This window comes from Dicentrarchus labrax, unplaced genomic scaffold (genome assembly GCF_905237075.1).
Source record: "Dicentrarchus labrax unplaced genomic scaffold, dlabrax2021, whole genome shotgun sequence".
Taxonomy (NCBI): Eukaryota; Metazoa; Chordata; class Actinopteri; family Moronidae; genus Dicentrarchus; species Dicentrarchus labrax.
This window is the reverse complement of record NW_026136715.1, coordinates 18226380-18242141: the sequence shown is the minus strand read 5'-3', so window position 1 is coordinate 18242141 and position 15762 is coordinate 18226380. Positions and strand designations below refer to the sequence as shown.

Below are 15762 nucleotides of genomic sequence, written 5' to 3'. Positions count from 1 at the left end.
TGTCATTAATTCTGCAGGTATTTGGTCACACACCAAATTAGTGGACATGAGTAGAATTTTGATCTGATGAGGGCAGTAAATTAAATTAAGCAGATCACCAAAGATTCATCCTCTGAGCCAGATGAATATCTGTGCAAAATGTCATGGTAATCCATCCAATAATTGTTGAGATATTTCTTTCCGGACCAAGTGGTAGACAGACAGACATACAGGCAATGTCAAATAAGGACTGTGACTGACCCGTTCAACAGTTCTTTTCACAGATGTTTTCCTGATGATGTAGAGACTTGAAGTGTCAGCAGTATTTCTGCCTCCACCTCCTGCGTTTCTTTAGGTACTACCTGTGCCTGCAGCTGAGGGACGACATGCTGTCCGGTCGTCTGCCCTGCTCGTTTGTCACTCACGCCCTTCTGGGCTCTTACACCGTCCAGGCTGAACTGGGAGACTACGAGCCCGAGGAACATGGCCCCGACTATGTCAGCGACTTCCGCTTTGCGCCCAACCAGACACGTGAGCTGGAGGAGAGAGTGATGGAGCTGCACCATAACTATAGGTCAAAGAAAATATGACTTCATTAATTAAATTAAATGCCATAAAGATAATGAGAAATGCTGGTATTTTTGATTTGTGGGATTAATATGAGAGAAGAGATGAATCATGTGTGGCATTTGTGTTGTAGGGGAATGAGTCCAGCAGAGGCAGAGGTGAACTTTCTAGAAAATGCCAAGAAGCTCTCAATGTATGGAGTGGACTTGCATCATGCTAAGGTACATAGAAAAACTCTCAGACATTTCATCTGTCAATGCACTTTTGTCATGGTTTTGTGATGCTATCTATGCCTGTGTTCACCAGGATTCAGAAGGAATTGACATAATGCTCGGCGTGAGCGCCAACGGTCTGCTCATCTACCGAGACCGTCTAAGGATCAATCGATTCGCCTGGCCAAAAATCCTCAAGATCTCCTATAAAAGAAGCAACTTCTACATCAAGATCCGCCCAGGAGAGGTAAATAAAAATTGTCATTATCTTGTATTTTGCATCTTGCCTGACTGAGGAGTTCACTGCACAATTATTGCATGCACAATCCCAGCTCATAACAGTCACTCTGGCAAAGCCGAGGCAAGCGGAATGAGGGATCATTTGGTAAAGAGCCAACTCCACATTTCTATTTCATGGTTTCACAGTTGTTAAAATTACATCATTGTCTCTCTTGACTCGTCCAAAGCTGCATAAATAGTCATTTCATGGTTTGATAAAAGTGTTACTTTTGTGATTTATCTGCAGCAAACCATGTGACAACTGACGAGGACTATTTTTTCAGACATTATTTATAGCCCTCAGAGCTACTGTTGTTAAAGATTAGGCTGTTAGGTAAAGTTTTTATTCTCCTCCGTCTCTCTTCCTTTGTGGCTGCGTGATTAACCAGTGATGAAGATTTGCACTTTCATCAAGGATTTTACTTGCAAATGTTTGAGCCACATTATGCTCGCTCTGGTCCCCTAAAATTATTATGATTTGCTGTTTCTTCCGACATTCTTTGGCCTTCAGGGTATCGGCAGTGTGTTTTATATCCACTGTTAAACTGACATTGACATGTTCATTGTGAATACCAAGGCCATTCTGTGCATATACTTTGTTCTGCAGATCTATCCTCTTAAGTCAGCTGTCACTTCAAATTTGCCTGAAGCGTCGTCATTGTGTTTTAAAGCCCTTTTATTTTAAACTGTCCCCACAGATTTTTTTGTGTGGGGGAAAAAAAGTTGGCTTTCTCTTGTGAATGGATGCCTCTTAATTCTTAAAAGCCTGTTATATTGCTAATAACCTATTGATTTGAAAGCGTCTTTTTCTGTTCACACCACTGAACATCTGATGGAGTGAGAGCGTGAGCGGCTAATTTGTTGGTTGGTTAGAGATGGAAAATCTACCTTACAGTAGGTGACACGAGAATATATTTCTACCAGTAAACAGAAAAATAACATTGATTTTCCCATTGCTGCGGAGTAAACGGAATTCACCCTGCTACCATCCCTCCATCTTAACCCTCACTCACTCCCTTCACTCTCCTTTTCTTCTTCACCTCCCTTCCTCTTCCTCCTAATCCTCCTCCACTCCTTCCCCTCACTGCTCAGTATGAACAGTTTGAGAGCACCATAGGCTTCAAGCTGCCCAACCATCGGGCCTCAAAGCGATTGTGGAAGGTCTGCATTGAGCACCACACCTTCTTCAGGTAGGACTTGATGCTCACAGATACACAGACAAACACACTTTTTCTGCCCGGCATGAAATCCTAACACTTGGCACAGTAGAGCTATCCTTTAAGTGACAATCATCATACAAATGTGTTAATTCCTTAACTTTTCATGGTAACACCTTTTTACAGATCCCGTAGTTGGAAAGGAACTGATATTTGTACGGTAAATTCGTAGGAAGGTTCCAAAAGAAGACATGGTGATTTGCTACTAATTATAGGGAATATTGAGAAAGATATCACTAAGTACACTTCTAATTAATTAATTCAAATTAATTGATATTGTGATGCCTTTAGTTAGTGCACAGCAGGTCAACTGAACTTGCAAATATGTGGAATTTGTTTACAAGCAACCATACAATGCATCACTTATGTAGTATAAAGTTTCTATAATTCATTATTCCCTTGGGTTTTTCCAGTCAACTTCAATGAAACGATCGATACTTTCATGGTAAATATGAAGCTACAGCCAGGAGATAGTTAACTTAGCTTATGACTGGAAACAGGGGGAAACAGCTACCCAGCCTTACTCTGTCTGAAGGTAATGAAATCTGCCTTCTTACCTCTAAAGCTCACAAATGAACACCTTATAGTCTGCCCGTACGAAGTGTAAAAGTGTAAGCTTTTTGACATTGTGGTTTAACAGGACCAGGCTATTTCTTGGCTAGGCACAGTATATTTTTAGGAAACTTCACACGAAATTATTAGAACATTAAGGACCAGTAAAATGTAAAGGTTACCCCTCTTTCTCTTGTGTATCAGGCGCTAAACTGTATAATTAGGTAAAAGATGTCGACAAGGAGTATTTGTGGTAGATTTACACAAACTGAACTTCCCTGCAGGTTGGTTTCCCCAGAGCCGCCCCCCAAGGGTTTCCTGGTGATTGGCTCCAAGTTTCGCTACAGTGGGCGGACCCAAGCCCAGACCAGACAGGCCAGTGCTCTGATCGACAGGCCTGCCCCACAGTTCGATAGGTCCGTTAGCAAGAGGTACATGTTGCCTCGAAGCATTGATGGAGGTAAGAACCCCGACCACTTCACTGTCCACATGGATGTTCATTTATCAGCCCACTGAGATATGTGACCCTGTCATGAAAAAGCTTTAACACTGTAGTTCAAGTGGTTGATGTTTTCCTCCCCTCACACTTCACTAGCCTCAGCTCTAGGTGACAGTATGGACCAGCTGTCCCAGCGAAGCTCCAGTGAACGCACACAGTTCATGTCCAGAGAAGACCTGGACCAAGAGGGAAGCCTGGACCTGGACCACGAACAGTACCACTATCAGGACCAGGACCAGGACCAGTACACAGATCAGGAGCTAGAGCAGCATGACCTTCACGACCACGATCAGTTTCAGAAGTATACTCGGGGTGCAAACATCTCAACTCCCACAAAGACTTTGGAGCTCAAGGTACAAGATGAGAGGATACGACAAATACACAGAAACCTGCCTTTATTGCAGCTCTTGCTGAGTTGGTTTATTACTGTTATTGAGCCACAGCCAGTCAATTAACAATGAAAATGAAAAACACTCACCTGATAAATTAAATATTTCCTTTCAAGTGTATATTATAGTTTTTAGGAGAGTACAATGAAACATACAAAAGCAGTTCCACTTGGAAAAGTACACAGCAGTTGCTGCGCCCCTAATGGGAAAGATCCCTCATGAATTTCTGACTAACACTCCTCATCCTTCTCTCTCACATTCCTTTTCATTTGAGACTGTAATCACTATCCCTACCTTTTCTCTATTTGGCCTAATTTACACAATTTTCTGCTCCTTCCCAGACTTATAAGTCAGTTCTCAGTTTGAGTCCTTTCTTCTCTACATTTCTTAAATCGCCTCCCAAAAATCTAACTTGACCTCTTTGCTGCAGAAGTTATTTTTTTAACCCAGCATCCTGCAGTTCTTCTCTTCTCCCTGCTGTAATATTAACAGACTTTGCTAACCACTGCTCTCTTCTCTCTGACCTCTCTGCTGTCCACCCCGTCCTCTCCTGCAGGGTGAGGAGGCAGGCTCGCCTGTAGACTCAAAACCAGAGGTATTTTGGCCTTGGACCTTAGTGTCTGTCTCTGTGGTTTTGGTGGTTGTAGGTCATGCATCCGTACTCTGTGTTTTGTTCAACAAAATTCCTTTTTTTGATTGTTTGTCTCTGGGGAATGTTATTTCTTTTCATGTCATGGTTTCCAGGATTCCTGATTCATGGAAACTGCATGAATCGATCTTCAGATGAATAGAAACTAAATGTTTAATATACATTTATTCAGGCTCTTTCTTTCTTTTTTTCACGTCTGCCCACTGGGAAATAGTTTTAGTGGAAATGCATATTAGAGTTTCTTCATGGGCATTTAGTTCTTATCCAGATTGACTGAAGCAATACAAGTGTAGAAAGCTTGCCAGCTTTTTTAAATTGTCAACACATGTTCAAACACGTGCATCTTTAACAGTGTCCCTGTGTGAAACTAGAGGGATTGATTGTTATTAGCAGGATAAACAGATGGCCCTTAAGCACTGTTGATGATTCAGTGAATCAGTGGTTCCCCAGTTGACAAATCTCCTGGTGTGCCAGGTGAGCATGCATCAAAATCCCAGTATTTTATTTCATTAATAATCATTTTTAAATTGTTTAAATGCAAAACAGGCTTTCTAGATACACATTCTTATTTGTTGTATAGATGCTCAGGAAGTTCATCTTTAAAAAATGTATATGGGAAAGTTGGTTCCAGTGTATTTAGTCTCATATTATTCCTATGCGCGTGGTAGTCTTATTGAGTACTGCAGGAGATATTGGCATCGCATTAGTCACTAAAACGGTCTGTTCATTTGTCGTTTTGTAATGCCTTCTCACCAAATCTCTGGATGAAGAAGTATAGGAATAATCCCCCTCTCCAAGCACTTATGTTCAGTCAATAGATGACTGCATTAATTGTCAATTGGCTGACACTGAAAAAGGATTGTCCCTGTCTTCTTGGCAGAACATTAAATGGCTTAACAGTCTTAGTCAAAAGCCCCAATGGTGTCAACTGTTTCTGTTGTCTGTCCGTCTGGCCGCCTGCCTCTTTGACTCACCTGCAGCACTTTACCTCTTTGTCTCTGCACGCATCTGTTCTCCACACCCCCAATCCTCAACCTCCTGCTTTGCTCAAAACCCTTCACTTCATCTCACTTGCCCCACCTCGGGCTCCCTCATCTATCGGACAAGGATCTGGCCACCCCGCGGCCAAAACAGGAGGTACTGCTTGTCCTCTCTTTTTGGCATGTGCTGTGTGTGACCCTCATCAGGTGTGCTGTGTTTTCTTATTCATAACTGTGCCTGACAATAAACAGCAATAGCCGTGGAGTTCATGTTAAAACATTTGGGTTATTTATTATATATTTCGTTCAGTGAACTGTTTTCTTAAATGCATGCCAGTTTCATATTTTCCGAACAATATTCCCTGTTAAAGTCTTTTTCTGTTATATGTGTAGACTTTGAATAATTACAAACTTCAGTGAGTTTGGGGCTTTGTGCTCTATCCTCCGAAGACTGGTAGGTGCTCACTAAGGCAGAGTGCAAGTGGTTATTTGTCAATGGTTTTAAGATGTACAACAACAACAAAGTCCTTTTTGGAAAATATACTGTTAAATGAAGTTTGTCCCTGTAATCTGAGTGTACAGTAATGAAGTCTATATAAGTTTCTGGTGTAACCTTGTAACAACACAGCCAAGTGGTGCCATTTTTAATTCATTAACACAGTTACAATACAAAAAACACACAATCATGCACCACACCCTCCTCAGAGTTAGAGTACACATTTACAATGAAAAACCTCCAGGTTCATTTTCAACTTAAATCCATATCTAGTTCAATGGTATAAATGACTGTAACTTTAAAATATAGAGCTAGGATTTGAACTAATATTAATTTATGTCCTGGTGTGCCCTTCACTGTGTAAGCAGCAGTTCTTGGATAAACCAGAGGATGTTCTACAAAAGCACCAGGCCAGCATCAATGAGCTGAAGAGGGCTCTGAGGCAGCCCAATAGCAAGATGGTCCAGAGGGAGAAGCGCCTCTCCTCAGCTACCCCTCCTGGAGGAACCCCCGAGCGTAAACCAGTAAGAACGAGATTCTCTTCCCAAGTTACAACACTTACTATACTACAATTTGTATGCTATATTTTACGATTTTCAGAAAAGTTTATATTGGTCACCCGTTCCCATCCTCTCTATTCTCTGTCAAAATGTTGATTCCTCTGAGCCGAAACACAGAAAATCAGATGAAACAGTCGTAGGTGCCCCAGTTAATCACTGTTTTTCTTCACTACAGTAATTAAATGGGGTAACAATAATAGCTCAAATGGAAGAGCAGTTTATCTAGCTAGGCTAATGCAACTGTCTACTCTATGTTAACATAGGCGACTGGTGATGCCATATTGTTTGACAAGCAGGATGCTTATGAAGGAGTGCTGGATACTTACTCTAAATTGGAAACAAGTAAAACCTCTTCTGTGGGTAGTGACACGTTCTCTGTGACACCTTGGACTGAAGCGAATATGAACAACTTTCAGACACCCTGGGACTCTTTAAAAACTAGACCTGGAACATCACCAAAACAGCAAACAGACTTCACAGCAACAGGACTAACGGATATGAACGCCATGGATGAAACAGGAGCAACTAACGGGCATCATGATTCTGTATTTGCGAGGAATGTCATTCAGGAAAATGGATATGGATCTCCACCGGGCAAACAGAGGAGTGCACTGATCAACAGAGATATGAGGCATTGTCAGTATGAGCACAATATTCATCGAGAGAGACCAAAGACCTTTGAAACTCCGGTGGCTGTGGACTCCCTCCCAACGGGCAATGGGGGCAGAAGTGAGAGCGACATGAGGCATTGTGAGGCTTGGAAAATAAAAGACACAAGCCCCATGCGAGCGAAAGATTGCAACAAAACGGGGAACTCACACTCAGAAGTCACCAAAATAGTTCCACTCAAGCCACAGAGATCAAAGAAGTCTTTGAATAAAGAGAACAAAGGTGTTGTAAACTCTCAAACTCAAAGCCAGTCTGATAGATGCGCCTTTGCTGCGACTGGGGATGTACAGATGACAAAATCAAAAGATGGATCTTGTGAGGCAGGAAGTAGAGTGGATAATACTGTACTGCAATCTGCTACAGATGTTGTCAAGGAAAACACAGGGCCCACCAAATACCACGGTGAAGCTGCAATGTCATATCAGCAGCAATCTCCCCTGCATCAACAGATTAAGAAGGAGTTGTTTGGACAACAGGAGCTCAGAGACAGCAGAGGTACAACTGGGCAAAGTCAGTGGGCAAGAGGAGGCGTGCTACATGAGGATCATTTTCAAAACAATTCGGACTTTAAAGAGAATCTCCTCTCTAGCTCCAAATATCCGACCGCTCCCCCTCGAACTCTTCCTCTGAAAACACAGTGGTCCCGAGACAGACAGAGCAACATGGATAACAGCCACATCCACTACAGGACGCCTGGCCAAGAAACAGCCAAGAGGAAGCAAGCGGTAAACCATCTGCCCCCTAACCTGTTTGTCCATCATCGGACTGTAAAACATTGCATGAGCTTCAGGCAACTCTTGTTTTTACCATCCAAAAAAACAAAAACAAAATCACACACATACTTCAGAACTCATGTGGCTGTTTATGAGAAAGCAAAAGTTCACGTTCCTCCGCATCGCATCATTGGCCCAGAGAGCTTTTTGCTTTCCGTTGTTCCCCCTCTGCAAAGCTTGACATCTGCTTGGCCATTTCAGAACGCTTCGGGCCTTTAAGCAAAGCTCACAATGCTTAAGCTTCAGGCGTCCCTTTTATCTCACCTTAACTTGTCACGTTAACACCTGGTCTCTCCTTCCAACATCCTCACAGGATAAAGGTGGCTGCTGTTGCAAGGAGCACAAGACCTTTCCACCATTTTTCTTTTTTATACCTCTTTTTCACATAATTTAAATCCTTTTTGTAAATGGCTGAGAAGGGCATTTGAACCAAATGTTCTGCCTTGGCACCTCTGTAGCAATAGCAGAAAATGAAAATGGCGATTAGATGTAATCACAGGCTGCAGACCTGCCAAACCTCTTCAGGGCTTAGGCATTCATATGCTGAATTTACGAATATGAATACCTTCTTCCTGCAAGTGATTTTGAAAAATCGAACCTTTCAGTGCATGGCATTACCATTGCACTGCCAGTCATTTTTAATGATGTCAACCTGTGAAATATACCCTAATGTGCATGCTTCTGACAGTAGCCTAGTTGTACAGACTGGAAATTCTGGGTGTTTCTGGTGCAAGTTTAACGTAAGCCCTGGGGTTGGTGGATGAATTGTAATTGAACAATTTAAAAACAATAAAAACAACAACAAACACAATGAGCTACACCCAGTACAAATCAATTAGCGTAAAAGCTGAGTAGAGAATAATGCTTTTATCAGCTGTGCGCTGCAGACAGAATGTCAGTGCAGTGACAAAAAAACCCTCTTTACTGTCTGTTTCTGCTCGCTCCTTTTCTGATACAATTACGCATGTTAGCTACAGTATAGATAAGATAGGTATCATGGTTTGTCGTTGTTGTAATTTCTATGAGTTGACACTTTTTCTTATTTTACATTAATGTTTGCTTGCTGTTTGTTTTTCTTCTATAGGAGACACCTCCCACACCTGCTATTCATGAGGAGCCTCTCAACGAAGCTTCAGTGAGTCATCTCTCAGCTCCACCAGTCTCTAATTTGCTTTTCCTCCTTTTTTAGCCACACCTTTGGAAATGAGTAAACAAACTATACTTACTATTTAATACATTTTTCTTCAAGATATTTATGTTTATATTTAAAATGTAGAAATGATCTCCCCATTCTGGTTTCATTTAAAGGTCCAGTGGGTAACAATTAGCAGTAGCTATTGGCAGAAATGGAATATAATATTCATAGGTTTTCATTAGTGTATAATCACCTGAACATAAGAATCACTGTGTTTTTGTTACCTTAGAATGAGCCATTTTTATGTATTTTTATGTCCGCCATGTTTAACTGCCATGTTCCTACAGTAGAATGGACAATCCAAACATAACCAAACATTTTTTGACAGTTTTATGGCCACCATAGTTTCTCCTAAACACTTGGAAGGCTGGTTGCAATATGAAACTTTACCACTAGATGCCACTGAATCCTACACACTGGTCCTTTAAAGCCATAAATGTATGTCTCATAAATGTGAAAACCCCACTACCAAAATTCCAAATACATGATTTTACATTACACAATAACTAAATTTCATTTCTAACGTTTTCTGATGCTGTTATATGTTTTGTTTGTATCAGTAGTTATTGGAAAATAAGCTTACATTCTTAATTCTGATGCATTTTATTCAATTCTTTTTCTTTTTCTGTAGCTCACAGTCTTTGATTTTATTATATGTAGGTATATATATATATATATATGTGTTTTAAATTGTATTAAATGTTCTGCACTCTTTTCTGCAGAGGGAACCATGGGAGAGACGTCTGGGCTCTGTCTCCGAGGATGACCAGGACCATGAGATCCTGTACCTGAAGGAAACCCACCTGGGCATTGAGCGCAAATGTTCCAGCATCACGGTCAGCTCCACGTCCAGTTTGGAGGCCGAAGTAGATTTCACTGTCCTCACGGACCTGCACACGGGCATGGAGGAGTTCTCCAGGGGAATGTCAGAGCTTGGAGACAGGGATCTGTCACCTGATGGTGGTCTGTGCTTTGGCATCGACCTGCTCCAGCAGCAGGGCCCATCTGAACCGCCTTCTCCATTAGTGTCAGCTCCTCTGTCCAGAGGAGCCAGCAGCAGCCCTCCAGCCAAACATATCCAGACTGAAGAAGTCCGACCAGAGGTCAAACGGTCCGATGTGCAGGTAATGCAGACCAGAGTTTTCCTATCAGTGTGTGTGGAGCACTTAGAGGCTTCTACTCTTTCAGTTTGAATTGTTCAGGCAGGTGAGAAGAAGTCAGCTAAAAATATACACATACAAGTGTTTCATAGTTTTTAACTAGATGCACATGTGAAATAAATAAAAGAGTACAGGCAAGTGTTTTGCCGAAACAACACAAAGTAGAACTGGATTGCCTTCTTCCCCAACCCCCCCTCACATAACACCAGCATATCCCTCTCTTAGTGCTACCCAAGTTTCCAACAAAGCGTGATGACAGGCCACCAAAGCGAGCTGTTGATGAGGTCATGCAACTTTTGTTTACAAGCTCTAGTTTGCCTGTGCAGTCGTTGGTCAGTGTGAATGTGAATGAAATGTACAAAAATAGAACAGTGACAACTTTTCCACTGTAGTTCAAATGAAAAGAAAAAAAAACAACAAAAACGAATTGTGGTGCGATCACACCCGAGGTGTTTGTCACAGATTTCGATGTGTTTTTCTGTGTCTAGTGTTTAGTCAAAAAGCTGTAGGGTGTAGAGGCCTATAGTTTAAAATGTACATTAAATGTATATTGCTTCTGAAGCACTGAAATCCAGCAAAGCACATTGTAACTGGCTGTAATGAAACACGCTGACAGGCAATGTGTTTATTGCACTTTGTCATGATATGATATGAAAGACCCTTCATATTTTCTCTTTGCTGTTTTCCTTTCTTCTTTTATCTTTTTTGCAATATAAAACATCTCTCTTAAGCATTGAGCTCAAAACACATTGTTCATTTGCTCTTTTGTTTGTCTCTGTGCATTAGAAATATTTTCATGTTTACATGTGCTTCCAACTTTAACTCTTTTTGAAGTCCTATTTTTCACTGAATTTAAGTAATAGGCAACAGACCTTCAAGCTCATCTCTCATATGTGTAAAAACTAAACTAGTCTTTTTTTTATTTCACGTAAGCCTGTAGTTCCCAAAAAACCAAAGAGGTCGGTGCCAGTGTCATCGTCAGGGGACAGAGAACAGTCGCACAGAGAAGCCGGTCGGGCATCTGCCATCACGCCACTGAGCAGGGAGGCCAGTGATGTCATGCCCACACCAACAGTGAGGAAGACAGATGTCAGGACAGAGACTCAGCCCAACGGGTCAGAGGTCACCACGACCATTGTGGAGTTCACAGATCAGGTGAATTTAATTTTCTTGTGAAAAATATTGTAATTAGAAATAATATTCGTTGCTAGAATGAAAATAAATATGTTTCATTATATTGTAAAATGGTAAAAAAAAAAGTGACATAATGTGTCTGTTTCAGGATCACAGCATCACTGGCTTAAGTGAAGTTTCTTACTCTACAAGACAGAGTGTATCCCCTGTGAGTACAAACAGAAAGACCTCTCCAATTTTAACTCAACTTGCAGCATACGCCTCCTTGCTCTCCAGGGTTTAAACCTACTTACAAAGACCAAAGACATGAATTCAAAAAGACATATGCACCTGCTTGGATGTCCTAAAATATTAAAAAAGAATGACTGGTTGTCTTGTCACCTGTAAGGAATTGTGCATAAGTGTGCGCACATTTGCCTAATTCCAGCTGTTGTGCTTTCTCAGGTGCACATGGGCAGTCTGGGAAGAGAGACGTCCGGGTCGCCCATCCTCGTCACTGAAAACGTTACCTCAGCAACCACTCACGTTACCAAGGTAGAGAAGCCTGAGTTGAACTTACAAAATGTATAATCATGATAAAGTGGGTTTTGCAACATGAGGAGGTACAGCTCATCTGCTCTGTCTGAAGAGAGTTGAATGTGGGCTCTACTTCTGAAAGGCTATTAAAAGAAAAGCTTTTGTGTGTTGCAGACGGTGAAAGGAGGATACTCAGAGACCAGGATTGAGAAGAGGATCATAATCACAGGAGACGATGATGTAGACCAGGAACAGGTGGGCTGAAGTGATCAAATGAACTGTGGATGAAACGGTAAAGTGAAAAGAACCACGAGCATGGTAGTTACTGGTTGTTGGTTTTTGGTGTTTTTGGACATTTGTAGTTGTTGGATCTTTGTAGGTAAGAAATACTGTTAATTTCTAATTGTCCATTCTGATTCTTTATTAATTTGGTACTGGAAGTATTTATAACCCGTATTTTACTGAAACACTTAATATCATTTGAATTTAAACATTGCCATGCCAAAAAGTCCTAGAATGAAATACATTTTAATATTCATATATTTTTGCAAAATTAGCCAACCTCAGATCAGATCAGCCTACTCCAGACATTGAATGAATACGAATAAGTGGATAAATGAAGTATGCAAAGAAAATCCACTGTTCTTTGTGAGTATTATTGTCATTGTTGGTAAATCTAGAAATACATTTTTTCAATTAATTATTAGACTATAAATATTTATTAAAATATACCCTGAGGTGACATCTTAAAATGCCAAGTCAACCCAAAGATATTAGGTTTACAATAATATATGACAAAGAAAAGCAGCAGATACTCACATTTGAGGCTGGCACTAGACAAAGTTTATTTGAATTGTTGAATTGATTTATTGGAATAATTAAGGAAATAATTGTTAAAAAAAACTCTATTTGCAAGCATAAAAAATGTCACACAATGTCTTTCCCAGTGTGGAAAAAGCTTTCTTTCTTAAATTGAAATTGTGTTTCAGTTTTATATCATTGCATAGGAACTGTATATAGTCTTGATCCATAAAACAGAGAGCTCAACCAATATCTTTAGATAGAAAAAGAAAAGTTGTATGTGTGTTCCTTTGATTCATTTTAGACAAGAAACACAGTTCATCCTTTCCTTGCAGGCTCTGGCTATAGCAATACAGGAAGCCAAGCAGCAGCATCCTGACATGCAGGTGACCAAGGCAGTTGTTGTCAGGGAAACGGAATCGTCCACTGAGGATCGACACGGTGCATCAGAGGTACAGGATGCCATCTTGACTCCAAACGATAATATCTGACCAAGATTTAGCCTCACAACCCCTCTTTTGAGGCTGAGGGATTTAAGGTTGACCATCTTTCCTTTCTTACCTGCAGTCCTGATTTCCTGAGACGAGAGTGCCCCCCTTTGGACCAGAAGTGTCAGTGCCCGACTTGAAATTGCCATCCACCATCCCTACTGATAGACTACTGCCAGTGGGGCTCAAATGGAGCCTCTTGTACACATTCACACACACAGACTTTTTTTTTTTTCATTTAAACATTTCACTTTTAAAATCATTCATTCCAGAAAGTCTTTGGGCGGCCATGCACCAAAAAAAGAATAAACATCGTTCATGGTCCTTGATTGGTCGCCAATATGCCGCCAGAAATCCAAACATCTGGAACAATTAAAGAGATAATCCAACTAAATTCCCTGCTAACCTTAAGTATTCCTCAAAGGTCAAAGGGAATTAGTGCAGTAGGGGTTTGTTAAGATAATCTGTGCACTCGTTCACACTGTGGAATAATCCAAGGTCACGTGCCATGTTGGTACCTATCCCATGCAGAAAGCATCATTTAGAAAACAGGAATATGAGAAAAAACATGTCATGAACGTCGTCTTCTATGTCTGTTCTGCTGTATTGAATCACATGAATCATCAGATTCCTGCTGTGTGTGCTGAAAAAACCTCCTGTGTGTGCTTACACTTTGTCAGGAGAACCCATTATGTGTATACATGTGTACTGTTAAAGCATCCAGTGAAGCAGGGTTTATTGAGAGCCGGGCAAATCCTACTTTTTAGTTTTTACTCTTGCATAACCAGTCACCATGAACAAATGAGCTTCGCCCCACCCCCAGATCACATTGACTAATGAGGATGCACTGAGTGGAAAGCATCATGTGTCCTCCAGTGGTGTTTATTCGATTGTTTGTAAAGAACCAAAGTCGGCGCTAGTCTGATCACATAACTTCCCTCTCTCTGTTTCTACCTTAAAGATTTTACTTCTGTAAAATGTATTTTACCATGATGTGTGAGTGGCATGTATGAAAGGATATGATTCGAGTTTCCTCCTCATAATGGACTTCGATTAGACTTTTTGACAATTTCTGTGTGCGTGTCTGGACATTAGGAGCTATTAATACACACAGTGTACCTGTTGTATTTATTTACATGGTGGCGATGTAGTTTCTGAGCATGCTGATGTTTCAGAATGACCCCAGTTCCTCTCCTTTCCCAGCCTTTAGATTTGCTTTCAGAATTCAGCTGGATAGAATACCACTTTGGCCATATTGTGTAGTAAGTACATAGAGTAGGCTCGCACCCTTGTTCAAGTCACAGAATGGGCTGCTGAATCAGTAAAACTAGTATTTGAGATTATGTTTGCATGATAATTTCTTGCATTATTGGATTGTAATTGAATAATATGGATATGGATATGGACTCATAAGGAGGATGGATCATAATATTTAGGTTAATGAAAGAAATCACAAAGATGTAAAGGCTGAATATTTCACAATCTCAAGTAAAATCTGAGCTCTGAAATTCAAAAAAGGAAATGAAGCTTCCTGACAGGAAATTAAGGGTATTCATTAGAAAAAGTTGGAAATATCAAGCGCATAATTCATTCAGTTTTGTTCATTCCAAGATCCAGTGACAATACAATGGCTACAGTTTCCTCCTTCCGTTACAGCCCCTTTAACAGTTTCATCTCATTTCAAACCACTGGTGCTGTTCAATATCTCTGACATATCAGTTTGCTTTTAATTTAATTTTCCTGTAAAGGAACATGAAGTAGGCCTGTCGTGCCTGCATTCAGTTTTTCCACTGCTGTTTATTGTACAACAAATTGCCTTCATCTTTCAACATAGCCTGCAGAAATGGTATTATGCATCTGAGCCCTTCCAGTACTCTTTCAAGCAAAGTACAGTGTTATAAATAAACTATACAGTAGGAGCAGCATCTCGGAACTTGTAGTTTTGTGTGATCTGGTACATGAATGTTAGAGGGATGCCATAGACATGTAGTGTGCCAATTAAGGTAGCGGTCAAATTGTATAAACTCTGATTTTGTATGAAAAAAACTTTATATGAACAAGCTACTTTTAATTACTGTAGTGCCAGAAAGTCAATTCCATAAACTTGACATGGCAAGGTTTCCCTTTAATTATGGTGTGTTTAACATAACCTGCAAAATTTCTGTCTCCTTGCAAAAGTCCTATTTTATATATAAATCAATGCAAGCTGCTGCAAGTTCACTCAATTGAGACAAAAACAATGTTAAAACTGTCATGTCAGGTTTATGAGGGTATCACTGAGGTATAACTGGCTTTCGAACACTAAACTTAACTGTCAACGTTCACATGTGTAGTGTAATTCCCGTTGTGTTTCATATTTAGGTTCCAAAATCCTTTGAAGTGACGGTTAAATCATGGATGTGGGTGTCAAACTGGAAGGTGGAAAAAAAAATAACACTGCAGACATGCATACCTTGTACTTTATATTTGGTGCCGTTTGGTGGATTGTGAAGACGTAAAGTAGTTAATGGACATGGGCTTGATGTACACTAGGGGGCACCCGTTACCTAAAAGAAGAGAGCTTTGCAACAACATCGAGCATACGCAGCTGAAATCCTTCTCACCTTTCTTCACATAGGGGGGTTAAATTATTCAAATCATCCTTGGA

The 15762-nt window shown here is 40.6% G+C and overlaps 1 protein-coding gene across 5 annotated transcripts in view; it reads left to right on the top strand.

The window, feature by feature from the left end:
- si:dkey-178k16.1 (band 4.1-like protein 1) overlaps positions 1–15762 on the top strand; it is a 38449-nt gene extending 22687 nt beyond the window's left edge. For 3 of the 5 annotated variants that reach the window (XM_051425252.1, XM_051425254.1, XM_051425250.1), the window contains exons 7-23: positions 335–553; positions 680–767; positions 853–1005; positions 2130–2227; positions 3091–3266; positions 3402–3658; positions 4251–4289; positions 5451–5480; positions 6188–6343; positions 8906–8956; positions 9739–10140; positions 11110–11331; positions 11459–11518; positions 11755–11844; positions 12001–12081; positions 12963–13079; positions 13195–15762. In XM_051425252.1, coding sequence (XP_051281212.1) covers positions 335–553; positions 680–767; positions 853–1005; positions 2130–2227; positions 3091–3266; positions 3402–3658; positions 4251–4289; positions 5451–5480; positions 6188–6343; positions 8906–8956; positions 9739–10140; positions 11110–11331; positions 11459–11518; positions 11755–11844; positions 12001–12081; positions 12963–13079; positions 13195–13200 — 2245 coding nt within the window. In that variant the 3' untranslated portion in view covers positions 13201–15762. The remainder of the gene's footprint in view (positions 1–334; positions 554–679; positions 768–852; positions 1006–2129; positions 2228–3090; positions 3267–3401; positions 3659–4250; positions 4290–5450; positions 5481–6187; positions 6344–8905; positions 8957–9738; positions 10141–11109; positions 11332–11458; positions 11519–11754; positions 11845–12000; positions 12082–12962; positions 13080–13194) is intronic. The other 2 variants (XM_051425251.1, XM_051425255.1) reach the window with 2 other exon arrangements.